General features: G+C 32.7%; 1 protein-coding gene and 2 long non-coding RNA genes across 8 annotated transcripts; 2 read left to right on the top strand and 1 right to left on the bottom strand.

Moving 5' to 3' along the window:
* Positions 1 to 6,915: 6,915 nt before the first annotated feature.
* Positions 6,916 to 7,949, top strand: LOC108846811 (uncharacterized). Of its 3 annotated transcripts, XR_008943596.1 has the most exons (4): positions 6,916 to 6,991; positions 7,136 to 7,221; positions 7,345 to 7,395; positions 7,552 to 7,949. It is a non-coding gene; the product is annotated as an uncharacterized LOC108846811 (long non-coding RNA). The 3 variants fall into 3 exon arrangements; XR_001948819.2 differs by lacking the exon at positions 6,916 to 6,991 and having other exon boundaries at positions 7,015 to 7,221; XR_001948818.2 differs by lacking the exon at positions 6,916 to 6,991 and having other exon boundaries at positions 7,015 to 7,239.
* A 6,590-nt stretch (positions 7,950 to 14,539) lies between these two features.
* Positions 14,540 to 17,104, top strand: LOC108844430 (uncharacterized). 4 transcript variants are annotated; one of them, XR_008943354.1, is made up of 8 exons: positions 14,540 to 14,868; positions 15,089 to 15,294; positions 15,449 to 15,487; positions 15,582 to 15,728; positions 15,845 to 15,892; positions 16,106 to 16,163; positions 16,240 to 16,289; positions 16,431 to 17,104. It is a non-coding gene; the product is annotated as an uncharacterized LOC108844430 (long non-coding RNA). The 4 variants fall into 4 exon arrangements; XR_001948448.2 differs by having other exon boundaries at positions 15,082 to 15,294; XR_001948450.2 differs by having other exon boundaries at positions 15,082 to 15,294; positions 15,582 to 15,732.
* Positions 17,105 to 18,779: 1,675 nt separating this feature from the next.
* Positions 18,780 to 20,183, bottom strand: LOC108846625 (uncharacterized). The gene has a single exon (XM_018619837.2). The coding sequence runs from the start codon at positions 19,940 to 19,942 to the stop codon at positions 18,860 to 18,862; it is 1,083 nt and encodes a 360-aa protein (XP_018475339.1). The 5' UTR covers positions 19,943 to 20,183; the 3' UTR covers positions 18,780 to 18,859.
* Positions 20,184 to 20,891: the final 708 nt, after the last annotated feature.

The raw sequence follows: 20,891 nt of genomic DNA, 5'->3' as shown, positions 1-20,891 counted from the left end.
CTCTCTGCAGTTCGATCTTATCAGACAACCGGAGAGTCCCTATCTTGACTGCAAATGTTCGATTGCCATCAGCAAACGAAATAGAACATGGTGAAATCATCTTAATATGAGTCAGCAAATCATGATTCCCCGTCATGTGGTGTGAAGCACCTGTATCTAGAATAACATCACCCAACTTGTTCTTACCAGCAAGCTTATCTTGATTACCAGATTTCTCTTGTATCATCTGATTGAGAACCTTCCACTGATCGGGAGTGAGCTCTGGAAAGGATGCGTTGGAGCTTGTAGCGTGAGCCACGCTCGCCTGACCACGACCTCGAGTGTTCGTTCCACGACCTCTACCTCTGGAACCAGAACTCTGTCCACGACCTCCGTTACGTTCATTGTACCACTCGGGAAAGCCAACAATTTGCCAACAATCACGCTTCTCATGGCATGTACGACCGCAGTGAGAGCAGAGTGATCGCGATCGCAGAATGGAGTTGTCTCCTTTGCTTGATGTCGCGTCGTTGTCCCGTCGAGAAGAAGGAGACGCGCTCTGTCGAGCCACAAAACCGACAGCTTCTCCCTGCTGATCTTTACTTCTCGCAGACGCCAACCTCTGTTCTTCTCTCACCATCTTGCTGTAAATTTCACCAAGAGAAGGTAATGGATCAAGACCAATCACGTTGGTTGAGATGTTTCCAAACCGTGAGTCATCCAAACCCATCACAAATTGATGAATTTTCTCATGTTCTCTCTCTTTCGCCATAGCTGCAGCAGCTCCACACGTACAAGCATGAACAGGTTGATAAACCTGCAACTCTTCCCACAACGTCGAAAGTTTGCCAAAGTAATCCAGAATAGACTGACCATCCTGACGACATGAAGCTAGCTGAGCTTTAATCTCGTGCACACGCACTGTATTCCCAACGGAGAACCTCTGTTTCAGATCCTCCCACAACTGATACGCGTCTGTGATGTATGTCACGGTTGAGCGCACCTTCGGTTCGATGGAAGCTTGGATCCATCCCACTATCATGGAGTTAACCGTCAGCCAGTTGTCCAGATCGGGACTGTTTTCATCCGGCTTCTTCAGAGTTCCTTTAATGAAACCCAACTTGCGTTTGGCTTGCAGAGCATTCACCATCTCTGACGACCATTCGTTGTAGTTTTCGCCATTCAACTGAACGGACGAGATCTTGGTTCCGCGATTGTCGGAAGCATACAAAACATAAGGTGAGCTTGACACAGCTTCATCCTTCTTCGTTACGACTGTAAGATCAGCCATGACTCTCTACGAAAAGAACAAAAGATCAGAGTTTGAAGATCTTCTGCTCTGATACCATGTAGATTTGTGTACTCTAAATTGCTTATCTTATTAGAAAGCCAATGGCTGTGTTTATATACAACATCGTCACACAATCTCGACATGAGATTTGACCTTATCTAACTATAAGATATGTACTTATCATAACAACCGTACTTATCTTCACAAATATATAATGTATATCCCCAATACTTTCATCTGAAAACATGAAAAAACTCATGGAAGCATCTTTTCTGGTACTCTCTTATCATTCATACAACACTACCAACAGGAGCTGATCCACTATGTTTTGAGACTGAGTGTTGATATTAATTGAAAACAAGCAGAATCTTTGTGGAATAAACATTATCCTGTTCCAGCCTTGTTCTAGGAAAATCTGAGTGGCATTAATTTTCTCTCTCTTTCGTATTAAGAACTGACTAGAAAAGTGTGTCTTGCTTATTCTTATGTTGAGCTGTTGCCTCTGCTTATCAGGTTTGATACGTACGGACCTTAACAAAGAAGTACTTGCAACTAAAGTTATTGATCTGAAAGAACCGTAAGTATTTTGTGTTTTTCTACATGTTTTTCTCGGTGTCAAATATTTCATCACTTTCGCTGTTGGATGTTATTATGTTTTGCTCTCTAATAGAATTGAATATTTTTGTCAACAATTTTGTATAAGCTACTTTTTGCGATTTTCAAAGGTATTAATTGATAAAATGTCTGTAAACCACAATGATCAACTAGACTTTTACTTCATATGATAGAGAAGACAAGATTGAAGATATACATAAGTTATTTCTTCAATTAAGGTAATTGTTTTGGTCGGATGCTGTCTTAAAAGTTGATCCTCTCCACACTCAGGTAGTGTTGATGTCTTATTCGCTGGTTCTGTCTTAGCCTAATTCTCCCCTCATCCTTCTTGCTTTGCTATCTAATAAAATTGAGCATTTGTATCCACAATCTTGTATAAGCTACTTTTTGCGATTCTCAAAGGTATTAATTGATATATTGTCTGTAAACCACAATGATCCGTGCCCTTTTCTAACTAGACCTTTACTTCATATGACAGAGAAGATGAGACTGAAGATATACAGAAGCTATTTCTTGGATTAAGGTAAATGTTTTGGTATTACAAAAAAAAAACCTAAAACGCTCCCAGGCACGGGGCTCGAGGCAAGCCGTAACGCAATGATCTTCGGCGCCGGCGACGCATTTATTCGTCGGCGCTGACCACTCTCGGCGACGTCGTCCTCTCCTTGTACCAATCTACACTACTTTCGCTCCAGTTCTCGTGTTCTTCTCAATTCAAGAACACATTCTTTATCTATCGGGGCTCCGATGGCTTCCTCTAGCTCGAAGGTCTCTTCGACGCCATTGTTCTACGGGGATTCCCGTTTTGAGAATCTCCTCCCCCTCTCGTTGTCACTCCGGCTAGAAGACCCCCACCGTCGTTCACCCTCCATCTCTTCGCAAGCTCATTCTCCGACCACAAAATCTGATGGGTTGACCGGTGTTAGTGGGATTCCACATAAAACACGGTTCTTCGATCTGAATTTGTTCCAGTTTAGAGTCATGCGCTCGCCGTCTCTCAACTCCCTTACCATCTTTGCCGATGAGACTTCGTCAGCCGCTGTTCGCCCGCAACCACTCCATTCCTCCATATCCTTTGAGGATCTGAAGTCCTGTATTGGTGGGTTTCCATCAACGGTGTCGATGACCCGTATCACCTCCAGCTCTGCCGCCAGCCACCACGCCTCCTCCGTTTCATTCCACCATCAAGGTCACGATCCTACTTTTCTCAAGCTGGGCCATCACATATTGAATCTGGATTTGGCTAGCCCAATGATCGTTAACTGTAAATGGCTCAGTCCTCTGCTTTTCCAGCCCACAATAGTTTGGGGGTTATTAATCTCATTGATTAAGTGCCTGAAAACTTCCGATGGATTCAACGGAGTTTTTACCGAAGCAGTTGTAGTTTTACCGGTGGGCTCACCGGAGACGTCTCCAGCACCAGTCCTCTTGAAGAAGCGAACTGTGCTACCCATTGTCTCTTTGATAAAGAGTGTTTCCCTTCCAAACAATAAATGGAAGTGTCCATCCATATCTATAACCGTCTTGCTATCTTGTGGAGTGGTCCGTTCGGGACCTGAAGATGCAGCGGGATTCGTTTCGACGAGGTCCCGAGGTGCGGATTGGATGTCGATGTCAACATCACAATATAAGGTGACTATTTCCCTGCTGTCCGACCATGTCGTGAAGGCTTCTTTTACCATGACGCATTCGGGTTGTTCTCTGAATTCGCTGTCTATTTATCCTAGAGGTTTCTCTAAATCTATCAGTTATGTTGTATTGTTCTCTTTTTATTGTTGTGCTTCTAGTTCTAGGATTGTTTCTTTTTCAAAGTGTAATCTGAAGTTTTAAGTTTTAATGGAAGTTGTATTTCAAAAAAAAAAGGTAAATGTTTTGGTTTCCGTGACAAAAAAAGAAGGTAAATGTTTTGGTAATTATTAGCAATGCAAGGTCGTCAATTATTAGCTATGCAAGATTGTGGTGTTCACGTTGTCTTATTAACCCCACGAAATTTCTGTATTGTAACAATGCCATTTCCCATACATTACTGAATACTATGGTTCTTACCTCCAACACACCAAGCTATGGATCATCATGGCGGGTGGCTCACTTGCTGACATTCCACTTCTTCCCTGAGTATAGAAATATAATTGTTTATATGGTGATGCACACACCTATGTGGAGTTCTTATTAAGACGTATATTGGATATTCATAACTGACAATTAATCTATTTTCAAATATCATGGTGAATATTTCAACAGTTAGACTACTGTAATTTACTTTCTTTGTAATTCCTCTTCAGTTAACAATAGTCAATTTTCTTACTAAAGATACAGTTAAACATAATATCTACATAAAATTTATAATACACCAATGTGTAAAATATATTCAGATGGATTACTCACAGTATATAATCAACTCATTCCACAATGTTTTTTTTTGAAATAAATTTAAGTTAATTCAAACAAAAAAAAACTTTTTTGCACTTTGTGTTACATTGGGGTTGAATTTTTCAAAAGATCAATTGTAGATATCGTACGTGTTGCAAACCAGATGGCTAAGCCTCCAGTATACACCTGGTTACCTATGGAAGAGAGCCTATTACGCACGTTTTTGTCCACTCTTTGGGTCAGTTGTCCTGCTGTCCTCGGTTTTTCACCATGTTTACTCTGGTTTAGCTCCCTCCATAAATCATATAAAGCATACAAAATAGCTTAAAACACATATCTCACCAGAAATATTGCAGTTTTGTCTCTGTTTTGATCTAAAAGAAGTTGCAGAAGTTGTTCCCACTGAACTGTGTAATCAGTGGTGGATCTAGAAAATATTGTGAGTGAGGGTAAAAAAAAACAAATTTACTAGGTTTTATATGATATTTTACATGAATTAGTTTTATATCTTTAACATATAGAAGAAAATAAACTAAATAATACAGCTAAAATAACTTTTATACATAACTGAAAGAAGAAAAAGAATAATCCACTTACAAAAAAAAACTGAATCATCATTTGTTAAAACGGAAATGAATTGACTAACAAGAATAACTGACCAAAAAATATTGGAAGGAACTAATGAGGTAAAAAAATATAATGCATGGAATAAGTTAATTCGAAACGTAAAAGAAAGAAAAAAAATTCAAAACAGTGTAAAATGATGTAGGTGGGGTTCGAACCTCAGTTTGAGTGGGGCCAGTAAGGAGGCTTTAGCCAATAATGCTGCAAAATTTGATAACTCCAGTGAACATAAATTTAGTTGTAACGTTGTAACTCATTTTGGGGACATCTGCACCCATCCTGGGCTTTATAGATCCGCCTCTGTGTGTTAAACCTTTCCATACCACTTCTGAGAATTAAAAAAAAAATTGCACGCAAAGAAAAAATGATTTTTTGACTCCAAAGGATCATTTCATCTATACTATTAAAGCAGCTGACTGTTTGTAAACCTGTCCCTGAAATTTCAGCGGAATTACCAAACATTCTCAAAATTATTTACAAAACAGAGTTTTTCATTAACAATTTCAAGTTATTTACAAAACATAGCTTCTCATTTACTAACAACAAAAATCGCAGGCCCAAGATATTACTGTTTAATTTGAATTGAAAGCCCAATAATTTAAATCTATTTTCACACAGAATGGGCTTCCAAATATCTTTACTAACCCATTTAGATTTTGATGGAATGTTTTATAGAAACAGAAATTCAAAATCAATATTTAAATTTTAAAATAAAGTTGACTCTCCAAAATCGATATACAATTAATGAGTATAAATTTTTACAATACAGGTTTTTCCATTAAATATGTAAAATAGGTATCAATTACAAACGGGTCTTACAAATGGATTTATTATTTCTATTGTGATCTAACAAACGGGTTAATACATAAAATAATTCTTTGTTTTCAAAAATATAGATGGAGATATTCCTATTTATAATATTAAGATGTCCACAAAAAAATCCCGCACTTTTAAAGAAATTACAAAACATTCTTAAGATAATTACAAAACATGGCGTTTTATTTTTTAAAAACTAAAATCGCAGGCCCAAGATATTTCTATTTAGTTTAAATTGCAAGCCTAATAAACACAATCTATTTTCACATCGAATGAGCTTCCAATCTCTTTACTAACCCATCTAACCTCAATGGAATATTTTATAGAAACAGAAATTCAAAATCGACATATTAATATCTGACATATTAGTTGGTATTGATTATATTCTCTTGAATTGCTAAAACAGAAACATAAATCTATATTTTCCAAATTCTATTGATAGATATGGGTAAAAGAGTATTTACCATAATGTGTCACTGATTTATATTTTGGCTACTGCTTTTATTTAATGTGTTATTGTATTTAAAAAATCAGTTATTTAATATTTAGTAGATTAAATACAATATCTAAGAAAATCAGATATTTAGCTTTAAATATCAAAATATGTAGTAAATCTATATTAAAAAGTGGAAATTTCTATTATATCGGATATTTAGTTTCTTATATTTAGCAACCACTAAAATCTCAGGCCAAGAAAAATACTGCATTTCTATTTACACTCCGAATTGGTTTTCGTTATATCTTTAATAACCCATCTTGATTTCGATGGAATATTTTATAGAAACAGAAATTCAAAATTAAAATCGAGATATTAGTTAGTATTGAAATGGAAACGAGATAAACATAAGATGTGATTTAAATAAGATTTTCCAAATACTAATCCTAATTTATTAGTAAGATCCGGTAATAAAGAGATTATCCCCAACTTTCTCTCCAAGTTTCAACTATATATTTTGTTTAATCGCACATATTTAGGGGTGAGATCAAAACAAATCCATGAATATTCTTAACAATAAATGTGAATGATAGTATATAGAAATAAGATTTTGTGATTTAAATAAAATTTTCCAAATAGTAATCCTAACTTATTAGTAAGATCCGATAATAAAGACCACATCATATAATGTGCTTTTGAATTGATACAATAAATTTAAACCTGTTGCAGCATATATTCTAATAATATTGTGGTATTTAATTTAGTTTCCAAATGCAATTAGCACCGAAAATTATGCTGCAAGCTAAACAATATCTCGGCATTAAAACCCTAAACATACATTCTCAATTCATTATATAATGGTATTCTCGATTCATTAGTTGACACATACACTTCTTCTTTTTTTGTAAAATACACATACACTTTTCGTTTTCATATGGTTTCAGTGTTTTATCTTCTTAACGAATTAGTGTTCTAATTTAAATTTCATGTTTATTCTTTTGCAGGTCTAATAGATCCTGGGATGATGGGTAGCATAAGACAGATCGATAAACCTTCCTGTATTATTTCCCGAGCACCGTAGTCTCACCATGTGATCATCTCTTTAACAGTACTCCCTAGCTTATATATACATTTATCTCTCACTTTTAATCTTCTCTCGATTGATTAGTCTCTCTATATAGATCTAATATTCATGGTGAATTTTTATTTTCAGTAAGAGGTTTAAGCTTAAAGGACATTTGTATCCATGTCTTGAACCGTATGAGTAAGGAAAAATCCATGGAAAGATATGATTTTTAATTATTTTTGTGAAACTCAACTGCTTTTTTCTTTGTGAGTTTATATTTTGGGTTTGTTTGGATCATAACTAAAGATATATTTTTAATTAGATTTTAATAATTTTTGGTGAATATTTGTGCAGGTACTAACATGATTAACAGATGAAGAACTCGTGAATTTATATGTTGGTGAGTGTGACAGTTGGTGTTGTAAATGGTGTGTCTAAAATTTCTAAATCATAGACGAGGTATGCATAACTGAGGTATGCTTATCACGTGTATATTTTAGTTAGCCATTTTGTAAAATTTTGAAATTTACTTTTAATATATTTTACAAGGTTCCTCTTTTAACTGAGGCAGAAGAAAGTTCGGTAAAGAAAAACCTTCTGAACTCTTACAAGAAGAGATCATATGATTTTTTTCTGTGTGTTGGTGTTTCGTTCAGATTTTTTTAATTTAATTAATTAGTGTATTTGATACACATGTTATTAGTATGTTCTTACATTAAACTGGCCTTAATAATAATAAGATTTTTGCTTTATCATTTTACAGTCAGTTCCGCAAAATATCAACCCAACGATAGTTACTATTGTATAAATATCAGTGGGTGGAACTCAATCGTTTGTTCAAAGTCCAAATAATGCAGTCCGCCAATTTTTGCTTTAAATTTTATATTGTTATTGGCATAAATTGGTGGAACTCAAGCGTTTGTGTACTATAATGATTTAATAGTATTGACGGACTGTATTATTTGGACTTTCAATGCATTTAAATTAGGTATAAATTATCCATAGACTTAATTTTTTAAAAAAAAAATTATCGAAGACTTAACTTATTCTTTTATATAACAAATTTATTATTTTTTAACTATTCACATCTTCGGATTAAAATATACTTCAGGAATTAATAGTTTACATTTATTGTAATATTACAACCAATTCAATATATGACAATTATAACTAAGCCTAAAATTAAATCTAAATTCTAACATATTTCACTGAGATATCATTTCCTTTTTCTTTAGGTTATGAAATCTCTTAGAGATTTTTTCAAGTTTCATCAGTGTTTTGAATCCAGACACTGAACCAAATGTTTTATCGTTATTGGATCATCGGGTCGACCGCAGATGAATCATGGAATAATAAATGAATTAATCTTATTATATAATAAGTCCTTCATTAAAAAAATGTTGTCAATATATATAAGAAAAGTATAATACGAAGCTCAATTTGAAATACCAACTCAAATAATGATTTTATATATCATATTAAGTTTTTAAAATATAATATATGTAATTATTTATATGATGGTACATATAAAATACTATTAAATATATGATTACTTATATGATGGTACGTATAAAATACTATTAATTTTATGATAAAAATATGCAATATATAATAATGACTAAGGGTGGTTTTCCGGGTACCCGTACGGGTTTGGTTCAGATCGGTTTGCGTTTCGGATTTTCGAGGTCAAAGATTTCACCCCTATTAGGATGTTTCTAAATTTTTGTTTGAGTTTGATTCGGATCTTTACGGGTTTGGTTCGGGTTTGGATTTCTCATTTAAATTATTTTTAAAGTTTTAAATCACTATATATTTTAAATTTCTCAAAATTTTAAATAAATATATTACCTATAAATTTAAATAACATATGTCAGAATACCTAAACTTAACGTATGAATTGGTTTGATTTAAAATTTTGGATAGGGAATCAATAAATATTTTAAGTATTTTTGGTGATTTGAGTATACTTTAACTATTTCAGTTATTTAGTTTTGACTATCTATATATATTTTCAAGTATTTTAAACCAATTTAAAAGTATCATTCTTGATGTTTTATATACGTTAAATCTAAAAATAATTAATAAATATATATATATCATTTTTGAGTATCATTCTTGATGTTTTTTTAAGTTATCCTATTATTTTCTTTAGAGCACTTTTTATGCATGGTTTTTTGCTTTCAATAATTTATGGACTCTTTATCCCTATTATTTGTAACACGAATTTAGTAAGCAATATAATGTTTCTATTTATATATAATAACACCAAATCAATCAATCAAACTCCGGTTTCAATCCTTACAACCGATAAACTTAAAAAATACAAATCTTAAAAAACCATTAAAACAGTTGATACATATTTTATATTGAAATACATTCGTTACAAAAAAAATTGACAAAGGAAACAAACCCACGCTTTGAAAGCGCGGATCAAAATCTAGTAATTTTTATAATAACAATATTTTATGTTGTGTTCAATAGTATTCATAAATCATTAAATATAAAATTAACAATTTTACAAATACAAAACATAATTAACATAACCTTACCATCATAACCACAAATATCATAATCATAAAGTAATCATTTTGGTCATAGTGATGTCATCATAGTATTTTCAGTCTTATATGTATAACCATCATCATGCTACCATGTTCAACACATTTCTCTTCATAACATGATCTTATTGATGCTCCTTTTTAAAAACTACCACGTGTCGATCAAATATGTCAACTACACATAACACATTCAACATTAACCAATCAGATAATGTCTATTCAAATGCACCAATTAAAACACTTGTCATCATTATATCATCAGACTATCTACAACTATTATGCAAAATATATTTTTATGCATTTTGCAAATGCAAAAACATGATTTAAATATTTTTACAAATCTGAAGTTAGATTAATCATTGGTGAGATCTTTTGATAGATTAGTTGAATTTTGGTCTAGACATCTTGGTTTAACAAAAAAACAAATCATCATAATTTCACATTTATCCATCAAAAATAAAATTATACATTGTCCTCAGAAAAACCTGTGATACTATTGTTTTTTTTACCGAAAATATTATCTCATTTTTCGTGAAAATACGAATATAAAATTGTTAACAAATATATATCCACATCAGTAATTCATTAATTTCATGAAACTATATATTCTGAAAAACATGTATACATACACATTCCGAATAACGGAAAAAACTAAATTATATAAAGCTATACGAACAATCGTGAGAAACTATCTTATTATCTAAAGCTTTGTTCTTCAAAATTACTAATTATCAAGATCACAACACATGTCAATAATATATTTAGAATTATGACATGTGATATAACAATTTTCTTTTTTAAAAATTTATACCATAAATTTTTTAAAAGTTAGTTTTTTTTTTCTAAAAGTATTAAACAAAAAACTGTAAAGAAACAAAACTTTTCATATAAATAATTTCTTAATAATTTTTTAACGTGGGTTAAAAATAATGATAAGATACAAAAATGTTGTAAGATAATTTTGTTACAAATTAAAATTTTTTTTTTATAAAATCTTATAAAATTATTATATAAAACTTGATTCTTCAAAGTTTTCAAGATCCAAAGAATGACAATTATATATTTAAAAATGTAATATGTGTTAAATAACAATTTTCCTTTTAAAAAAATCTTACTATATAAAATTTAGTTCTTCAAAGTTACTAATTAACATAGTAGCAACATGTGTCAATACATTTTTAATATTATGACATATGTCAAAAATATGGTATAATTATATTTTGTTTAGAATTTAAAAGAGATATAGAAAAGGAAATATCTCATTACAAAAATAGGTTTTAAGATCCTTTTAGAATTTTAGAAAAGGAAAATTACCTTTACATAGTCTTTTTTTTTACTTTATATATTGTTAAAAAAATATTTCATAGTAATTTTCACTTTTTGAATATCTACAAAAGGTTATTGTAAAAAGACTATTTGAAAGTAAATTTTCTTTTTTTTAAAAAAATTATGACATGTGTAAAAAATATGACACAGTTTTCTTTTGTTGATTTAAAAGATATTTAGAAAAGGAAAAATTTTGTTACAAAAATAGTCTTTTACAGTCCGTTTCAAAATTTTAGAAAAGAAAAATTACTATTACATGGTCTTTTACAAATATATATTATTAAAATATTTGATAGAAATTTTTTCTTTTTTTTTAAGTCTACGCAAAAAATAATTGTAAAAAGCTATTAGAAAGTAATACACAGAATGCTTCAGACTTTAAGGAATGGCAAGGAATCCTTATTCCTTATCATATTTAGTAAGGAACAATATTGTTCTATATTTCTCTGTAGTTAAAGGAATGATAAGGAATGGGAAAAAAATATTCTTTATAAATGGTAAATTTTTTTATGAACATCAAGGAATGCATTATTCCTCATCATATTTAGGAACATCAAGGAATGCTTCAGACTTTAAGGAATGGCAAGGAATCCTTATTCCTTATCATATTTAGTAAGGAACAATATTGTTCTATATTTCTCTGCAGTTAAAGGAATGATAAGGAATGGAATTTTTTTTTTTTTTATAAATGGTAAATTTTTTTAGGAACATCAAGGAATGCATTATTCCTCATCATTCCTTGTTCACCAGTTAGACTCTAGTTTTTGTTTTCTGCGGAGATTACGTTTTTAATTTAAATTTTATTTAACCGGAAAAATGGTTAAACCGTTAAACCTTGTGATTTTTATATAAACCAGTTTATACTTAATAAAAAAAATATTTATTTAAAAATATGATAAAATCTGGAAAAAAACTGAAAATTGTCATTAACATGTGACCTAAACAAGGTCGATCTATTTAAAAATCCAGAGAAAACTGATAATATTTCCAAAGTTAAAATTTTAATATATATTTAAAGTTTACAAAAAATTTAAGAAACTATTAGATTTTTAATTTTTGGTACTTTGATGATTTTTTTAATATTAAAAATTAATAAAATAATATTATGGAAAAAATTATTTATATGATTATATATAGTGTTTGAAGAATGCATTTAAAGATGTTGAAGCATATAAGAATTATTTCAAAATATTTTTTTTTATCACCATTATAAATATATAAATTTAAATCACTGTGGAGGGGGGGGAGAGGAATTAAAATCATATATATAATGAGGGACTTTTCTCTTTTCCTAGAAGGTCCACGTCAGCATCTTTTTAATGTTAGTGACGCCCACATTCTGTCCGGTTTATTTTGGTCGTAAATGTGTGGTTTTTGGTCCGGTTTGTTTGTTCTAATACGATTGTTGTTAGTTTGATTTGGGTAAAACTATGTGTTTTGTCATACATCCAAAATTAGGGCTCCATCCTTTTCTTTCTTCCTCACAGAATTCGATCCGCCATATCTCTTTTCACTTCTGAAAAACTTTTGTTTCTCTTCTCATCTCTGAACTCGATCTCCCCGTTATCTCTTCACCTCCCATTAGGTTTGATATATAGGTTTTAATTCGTGAATCATTGATAATCACATTAGAGACAGTCACGATGTCGACGCCTCCGTTACCTTCACGCAAACTCTATATATATCAACGGCTTAGGGGGATGATTGACCCTTGGAACCACTGTCAATTTATTATTTTATAAAGCGTTGAAAGTCACTCAGAGATGGCGCACTCCCCCTTGACCCTCTCCGCCTCCGTAGATCTGCCCAGATCATGTTGGTCATCTCCTCCGTTTTTGGACTCGAAAAATCAAGAAGCAAGGTGAATTCATGGAATCACTCTGCTCCTCTTTCATGAGAAGGTATTGTAACCAGGAGTGTTTTTTCCTTACATCTTTGATTCTGTAAAAAGGTAATGATCTTAATCTTCCATCTCTACCTGCAGAATTTGGTTGTTGATATTTTTGAGGTTGTAAGAGTCTCACGATTTGAGGTTTGTTCTTCATAAACTCTTGGTTTTTTATTTTAAATTTCTATTTTTTTACTGCATTTATTCTTTTTTTTTTCATCACATCGCAGATGTTGTTGGGCAAATTCAATCTGTCTAAGATTCGGACCTGAATGACGCTACATTTACGAGCCGAGTTGTTGTTCATTTCACCGTAAGTGACCAACACCGTTAATTTGTTTAACTATTTCAGAAGTCATCTTTATCGTAATAACTTATTCCAATTTGCATAACAGGAGGGTTGTCGTCTACCTTTCTTTGTGTGATGATGAAGCAGCAATGTTTAGGGGTCTCATTAACTCAGGTGATAGGTCACAGTCAGTCATGGTGGTTACTACTGTGAATCCCAAAATCTTCGGAGGTTTGTAAACTGTAAACTCAGCCATCATATTGAACATCGTTTGTCACTTTCTTTACTTATGCAAGATTTAATGTTGTTCCATCATATGATTTCCAAAACATCTTCATTCCGCAGGTACCCTATACTTCACGACAGCAACAAAATTGTATTTTTATCCAGCCCTTCAAGCCATCGCAGAGTTCACAGCCAGGTACAACTCATTATGTTTTAACTTTTACGCTAATATTCAGTTTTGTGGTTGCTTAAACCAATGAAGTTCTAACTTTCAAGACCAATGAAGTTGAATTTTCTGAGGTAGAATGTGGGGGGAGGCGTCTGGAACTGCCAGGAACAAGGTTAGAGGTGAATACAAGGAACCAAGTCCAACTACCTTGGGAGGCAAAAAGAATATCCTCAAGCGCCTCCGTGAGTGAAGTTAAAAAAACTCTCCCACCGTCAAGCCAACTCTGTTATTGTTTCATTAACATTTATCTAACGTATTATGCATTTCCTATTTTAGACTTTACAGTTATTTTCTATTTGAATGGTTTTGTTTTATTTATAGACTTCTGTTTTTTATCTTTAAAGAAAAAGGGTGGACGTTATATTTTGTATGGTTGGTAAAAAATTGTACAACATGACATTAGCATAGAAAAGTAGAGAACACAGACTTGGATGGAGCCTGCAGTGTTAGTGATCATAGAACTTACCACGGAATTAACATTGATGATTCGGCTAGGTGAACCTCGGATTAGGGACGGCAAGAGGAGTACTGAAAGAAGCGATGGAGCTAAATGATTGACTTGCACCTCCATCTACATTTTCAACTCTTCTTCTACACTCCACCTCCATCTACATTTTCAATAACAACTCAAGTATTTCTAACATCTCCGCGCTTGCACGGGGTTTCGCCCCTAGTATGTTAATAATAACCTAATCGTATAATAACATAAATAAAAGCTCAATTCTCTTTTCTTTTTGCCACCTCATAAAATAGTTTATTTTAAGGAGGTGGTGACAGGTGTCGAATTTTGAAAACGCACCGTATAACTTATTTCGAGTTTCATCCGAGTTTTGCGTCTCATTGTGTCTCTTGGTCTTCTCATGTCTTCTCACCTTGGCGATTTAGATTCTAAAGTCGTCTCTCTTCCTCTTATAAGCAATTCTTCAGAGAATCAGCTGATTGGTGGAAGGGCTTCTAATAAAGATTACCTCTTGGCCTCTCCACCTCCTTCATCAAACCCGAAAGTAACGTCTTTTGCTCCTCCAAAGCAGATACCTACGGAGGCTGGCCGCAGAGACCAACTACGCCTGAATCTGAGATGTAAGGCCATGTGGATCTTCGACATCGACTAGAAGCTCCTCACGAATTTAGACTAGTACATGGCTCATGGTTACGGGTACGCTCTCTATTATTGACTGTTGGATCTTTATCCGTCATAAATCTGAAGTAATGATGATTCTTGATTATATATTAAACATAAATCTGTTAGCTTAGTATCTTCTCCACATTGAGATTCCATTTTCTGATTAAGATAACTGGGTTCTGTTGTAATTGCATCGTTGTTGTTCATGGCGTATCTATCGGTTTGATTAAATTATTTTTTTGGTAGATCATAGATCAAACTGAAATCATCTGTTTAAATGGTCCTGACGGTGTGTAGCTGTCTTCAATGGAGACGGTTGTGATGTTCAGACTGAGAATAGCAGTAAACAGATGATGTGTTTGTGATTTCTGAGAAGATTTAATTTGGATTCAACCAATATCAGAGCAGTTCTGAGATTCAGGTCAAGTATGAAGCCGAAACTTCTACTAACCCACCCAGGTAAATGAATCGGTATCTCTTTATGAAATCACCTGAAGTGCAAGCTGGAGATATGTTACAACTGAATTCACTCACTCAAAAATTAATGCTCACTGCATTTCCATATCTTAGTGACCATTCCCATGATGCATATGTGTAACTATATGTTTTCCAGTTTATGAAGGCGACTCAATTCATGGACAAACAGAAAGAGGTATGTTCTTACACATTGTATTCTATTTTGCTAAGAGAAAACCTCATATGTTTCCCAACTTTCTTAAGAAAACTCACCATGGTTGAATTTTCAGGTGAAGTGATCAAGAATTTGAGGTGACCATAGTTGGACAAAATCGTTATTTGTCATTTTCTCCAGGCCCTTTTACTTGGAAGAAGGCCTTGGAGAAGGTCAACTTTGTGTCTTCTTCCGCAGCAATCACTTATATACCATGATAAACGTTAGTGAGTTTTTTCTTTCCCCTGTTTTTAAAAATGATTCCAATATCTAGATTTATCAACCGTCAGAAAGGTAAAATCTTATTTTATCTTCTTTTCTGTGCTCCTCATTTTACAGAATGACAATGCAATTTGATCTGGTTACTGATCAGTGCTATTTGACGTGGTGAGATTTGGTTTGGTTTGGGAGAAACTAAACTATGTATTTGGAATTATTATGTATTAGTTATCGTTTGTAAAGGGAATATTGATTTCTTATTTAGCCAAGTCTGCGACTACAAGTGCTATTTGCTATGCATAGCAAAATTGATTACTGTGTTGTATTGTTTCAAAATTTTAAGGTTAATGGTGACTCTGGTTTCGTGACTGATGACTACAGGGTCTTCAAGTGTGACGGTGGAAGATGGGATCAACATGATGCAACTAGTAATATTGAGGTATGAACACTTCATATCTTGCTTCTCTACTTATCACGTTAATTCTTCGGAATTTAATAATTTAATCTTTCATCAGGATTATATCTACATCATCAACAATTCATCAGTGGGAGGCTTAGAGATTGAGTTAGTATCTCCTATTTCTGGTCTCTGTCATTTGTTTAGTGTGCATAGACAAAAAAAATAACGACAAACGTAATATCTCGGTTCTGTTGTAATTGCAATAGGTTTTAGCGTACTGATTGATTTATTTTTGGTGGAATATAGGTCTGCACCGTTCGAGTCTAATAGCTTTAGTGTAGGTGGATGGTAGAAGGAAGAGCTCCAGCTTTTGAAGCGAGCTTGAGATTGTACAATGCTTTAAAAAAACTTGGGTTCTCTATCGTTCTGCAACCCGGTCAGGATGGCCAAAAGAGGGTCACCAAGACTTATCTCTGAGACGCCACTTACAACGAGATATTAATATTGGGTTAGAGATTTAGCACAACAAAATAGATTATACTTTATCTGCTTATTTGCAGAGTATCCCAGTTTATAGATATGAATGTTGCTGGCAAAAGTAGTGGACACCATGTGCTTGCAAAGGGGAGATGTCAAACTGAGGCGCTCTCCTATATGATTAACTGAATCTTAACGACGCTCTGATGGCATACCAAACAGCCACAAAAACTGCAGTTCAGATTCAGGAGCGTTTAGGGATAAAACGTTGAAAGCGGCACAGTCAAAGTTGATCCAGTTTACCAACATGGGAGCAGAGGCTAAGAGCATATGATGAAGTTATAGACGTTATGCATAGGAATGTTAAGTAATTAATGACATAGAAATTAATAAACCTCTCACGGAGGACTAGACAATGGGAATATATTATTCTCATGGTACACAAAAATAAATTAACAATAATAATCCTATAATAGCAAAATTAACGTTAGGCAGCTAATTTTTCAGCACACCTTTGTATCAAAGCCAAGAAATCATTAGGGCCAAACCAAAAATATATAAAAAGGAAAGTAAATAAAGTAGACATTTAACCATCTAGGACATATTTTTAACAGATTTTCAACATACAAACAGGAAATTAGTTCTCATATCTATACCAAAACAAAATTCTAATTTAATAAAACTAAATGAGTTACAAAATAAGAACTCTACAACATATGAAATGAGAGAAAAAAATATAAATGACTGATAAAATTCAGAAACAGTTATTCCAAACAAATTATTTGATATGATAGCGTGTGAAACTCAAGTAAATTTCTGCTCGAAATGTAATACTTTATTAATTTATAACTATATTAATCTACAACAAATTCTTTTTTTCAAATAGCATGAGCAAAATTTTCCAACATAAATTTTTAATAGAAAAAGTTCAACAATTGCTAAAATAATTTTAAAACAAATAATTAGCAAAACACTAAAATTAAAGAAATTACATTATAAATTGAAAATTTAATATAAACTGGAATAAACATTTATTATAAAACATCATTTGTTGTTACATAACATATACTAACTATTATTTATGAAATTATTAAAACTATTATATATTACTTTTAAATATAACTTTCTACAATTTTAACACATTATATTTGATTTGAATTGATTTTACTTGGAGATAGGTGTATTAATTTATTATCGTCAAAATTAGTTATTGTAATTATATTAAAATCTGATAATCTTTAAAATAAAAAGATTTGTTACTTTTACTTTACATTTTCTTTAACTATATAAAATTGATATAGAAATCTAATAGAAAATATAAATCATTACATTTTCTTCAATTTTTATTTAATAATTTTGTTCTCTAACAAAAAAAAATATTAGTGGTCTTTTCAATTCAACCAAAAAAATTTAATAAAATTTACAATATGATCTTAGAATTAAAATAAATTATATTTATTATTTTCAATATAAGATAAATTTTTAAACGCTTAATAAAACTAAAATAGTTTTGTTGTTAACTCACCCGCCCGTAGGACGGGTAAAACCCTAGTTTAAAATAATTTGATTAAGTAAATTAAGATCTAGAGACATTAATGTTTGTTCATATAAATAATATCATTATAGAAATGAAATCATTAATAATCGTTTCATTTAAGTTTTTTACCGTAGATATTTTTTACATCAATTTTTACCATAAATAAGGTGAGATTATATGGTATTTTGTTTTATAAATATTGATGCATAGGCTTAAGGATAGTATTAGAAAAGAAGCTGCAAACTCATCGCTGCTCAAACATTCGAACATTGTCTCTAAATCAAGATCAGATAAATCAAGATCATCATCAAGTAATAACAGAGGGTTGTTGTTGATGAAATAGTTTTCCTGAAACGACCATAACCTGTTGATCATCATCTTCTTCTCCTACAGTTTTATTTCCAGAATGAAAACCATTGAGGAGTTGCTCAATGTCCAGCAGGCAATCATGTAACAGCCATATCGTCTCTTGCTAATCTTAATGGCAACATCGAGGTATGAGCATTTTCATTTAGAGAATTGAGTCTTAGGATTCGGTTTTGAGTTCTTGTTAGGGTTTCTTGAAGAACATAACACAAGTGTTGTAAGTTGTTGAGATACTAATTAATTTTGTTTAATTGGAACTCTATTCTCACAGAGCATAAACTAAAACATACTTTATTTTGATTGATGAAAGATTTTAAAGAGAAGACAGACTCTAGACTCAAACTTAATCCCAAACTTAATATTCTATATTTTGAGGTGGAAAAAAGTAAGGGGCCACGACCCTGTAAGCAAAAGTTGAGATGGCAGAATCATCAAGCCTGACAAGTACGATCTCGTCGATATCCAAGATATAGACTTCGTTAGGACTCACCCCAGGAAAAGAGCTAGCACGGACACAGAATGGCTCAGACTTTGAGATGAAAATGGTGAGATCTCCAATGTGGCGAGTGTAAAAAGCATTTCCCATGGGGCTTACCTTGAACACCATTACAGCTTTTATTTTCGAACTGGCACCACCGTCCACGGTCTGTCTGAAACACTTGACCAAAATGGTTTCACCTGTGGATTGTGATTCCACCAAGTGTTGGGTCGTGAAACAGGTATCCATAACCTCACGTTCGGCTTCGCTCAGCTCCGGAAGGTTATGATATCGCAACACCTGAATCTTGGGTGTGTGCTCGTCTTTGCAGAGATTCCATGATGCAATGAGTTGGCCTCCAGATGCAGGTATGCGAAACATGTTATGTTTCTTGGAAAAGATGACACGGGAGGAGAAGAAGCTAGGGTTTGCGATCCTGATGTTGAACCACTTGGAGTTGCCTTGAGCAGAGGGTCTGCAGTAGCTGAGTTGAGGTCCCATGAACTTAACAGCCACGACACAATCTTTTTCCTCTGGAGATAGTGAGGACAAGGACACGTTGGTGATAATTTGGGTTTGGCAATAAGGCACAGTTACAAGAGGAGGCAGGGAGATACGTTTTGGATTTGCATCAGATGCAACCGGGTTTAGATCATCATGGAGACTTAGAGTTCCTACGTCATGCATCAAAGAGGCTACCCATCCATGAGAGGACCCGACTGTTGTTACTTCTGCATCGTTATACACCAACTCGACAGGCGCCTTTTTTATCAATTTAGGAAAATTTCTAGTAGCATATGCAAATCTGAGTAATACATGATCCGCCCCACAAGGATCGGCGCCTAAGACGACACAAGGAGGGGTTTGCACCGGGGAAGATGAGCTGCCAGAAGAGGCTCTTACCAACACCGGTTTCCGAATGAAGAGCTTCGGGGAGTACTGGTTCAGAAGGAGAGCCATGACCAATCTTTTTTTTTGCTAAAATTAAACAGTAAATTAAAACAAAACAAATAAGAAGAAAGAAGAACCGTAACTCGAGATGTTCACATGATCCCCACCTAAATCCTTCTATACAGAGCAAGGAACTTGGCCACCAAGTTTTCCATGTAAAGTAATATATAAAATTTTCCGTTTACACAGAATCTTAATTGGATGTTGCTTTAATGATAGCCAGAGCATGATAATTGGGGTTCTTATCGTGAATTTTTTAGCTTAATATAAAAACATCTCCGGAGAAATTTAATCTAAGTTGAGATTAAGAGACGGTTAAGATTAAAAGAACGTTCTTATATTAGGTTAAGATTAAGAGATGGTTAAGATTAAGTTTTTCTTAGTTAAGATTAAGAAACGGTTATATTATGTTTAGAACCCCGTCTTGCGAACACCCAATTATCATGGCTTCAGATTCTCCAATAAATTGCTTTTTGTTCGTATATATAGTTTTTTTAGTAATTATTGGGTTCACGAAAAGGGGCGAATATTTAATTTCACTAACCAATAGAAATTTGTTATTTCATATTTAGTATCTTTAAAAAAAACAAAATATTGTCAAATTTATTATGTTTCTGAAAAAATAAAAAAATTGAAATAAATAATAATAGTTGAAAAAAAACTCTTTTTGAATATTTTAGTATCGTCATCTAAACACTAAATCCTAAACTCTTAAGTAAACTCTAGACCCGTGAATAAGTCCTAAACCCTAAATCATAAATACAAAATCACAAACCATAAACTCTAAACCGTCAGCAAAATACTTTATCCAAGGATTTATAGTTTACCTAAGAGTTTAGGGTTTAGTATTTTATTAACAGTATTAAAATATTTAAAAGAATTTATTTTTTGCAACTACTATTATTTCTAATTTTTTAATTTAAAAAAAAGATAATAAATATGACAATAATTTTTTCTT

The sequence above is a fragment of the Raphanus sativus genome, chromosome 3, assembly GCF_000801105.2.
Source record: "Raphanus sativus cultivar WK10039 chromosome 3, ASM80110v3, whole genome shotgun sequence".
In the NCBI taxonomy this organism is placed as follows: Eukaryota; Viridiplantae; Streptophyta; class Magnoliopsida; order Brassicales; family Brassicaceae; genus Raphanus; species Raphanus sativus.
The sequence above is the reverse complement of the archived record's forward strand: the minus strand, read 5'-3'. Positions and strand labels throughout refer to the sequence as shown.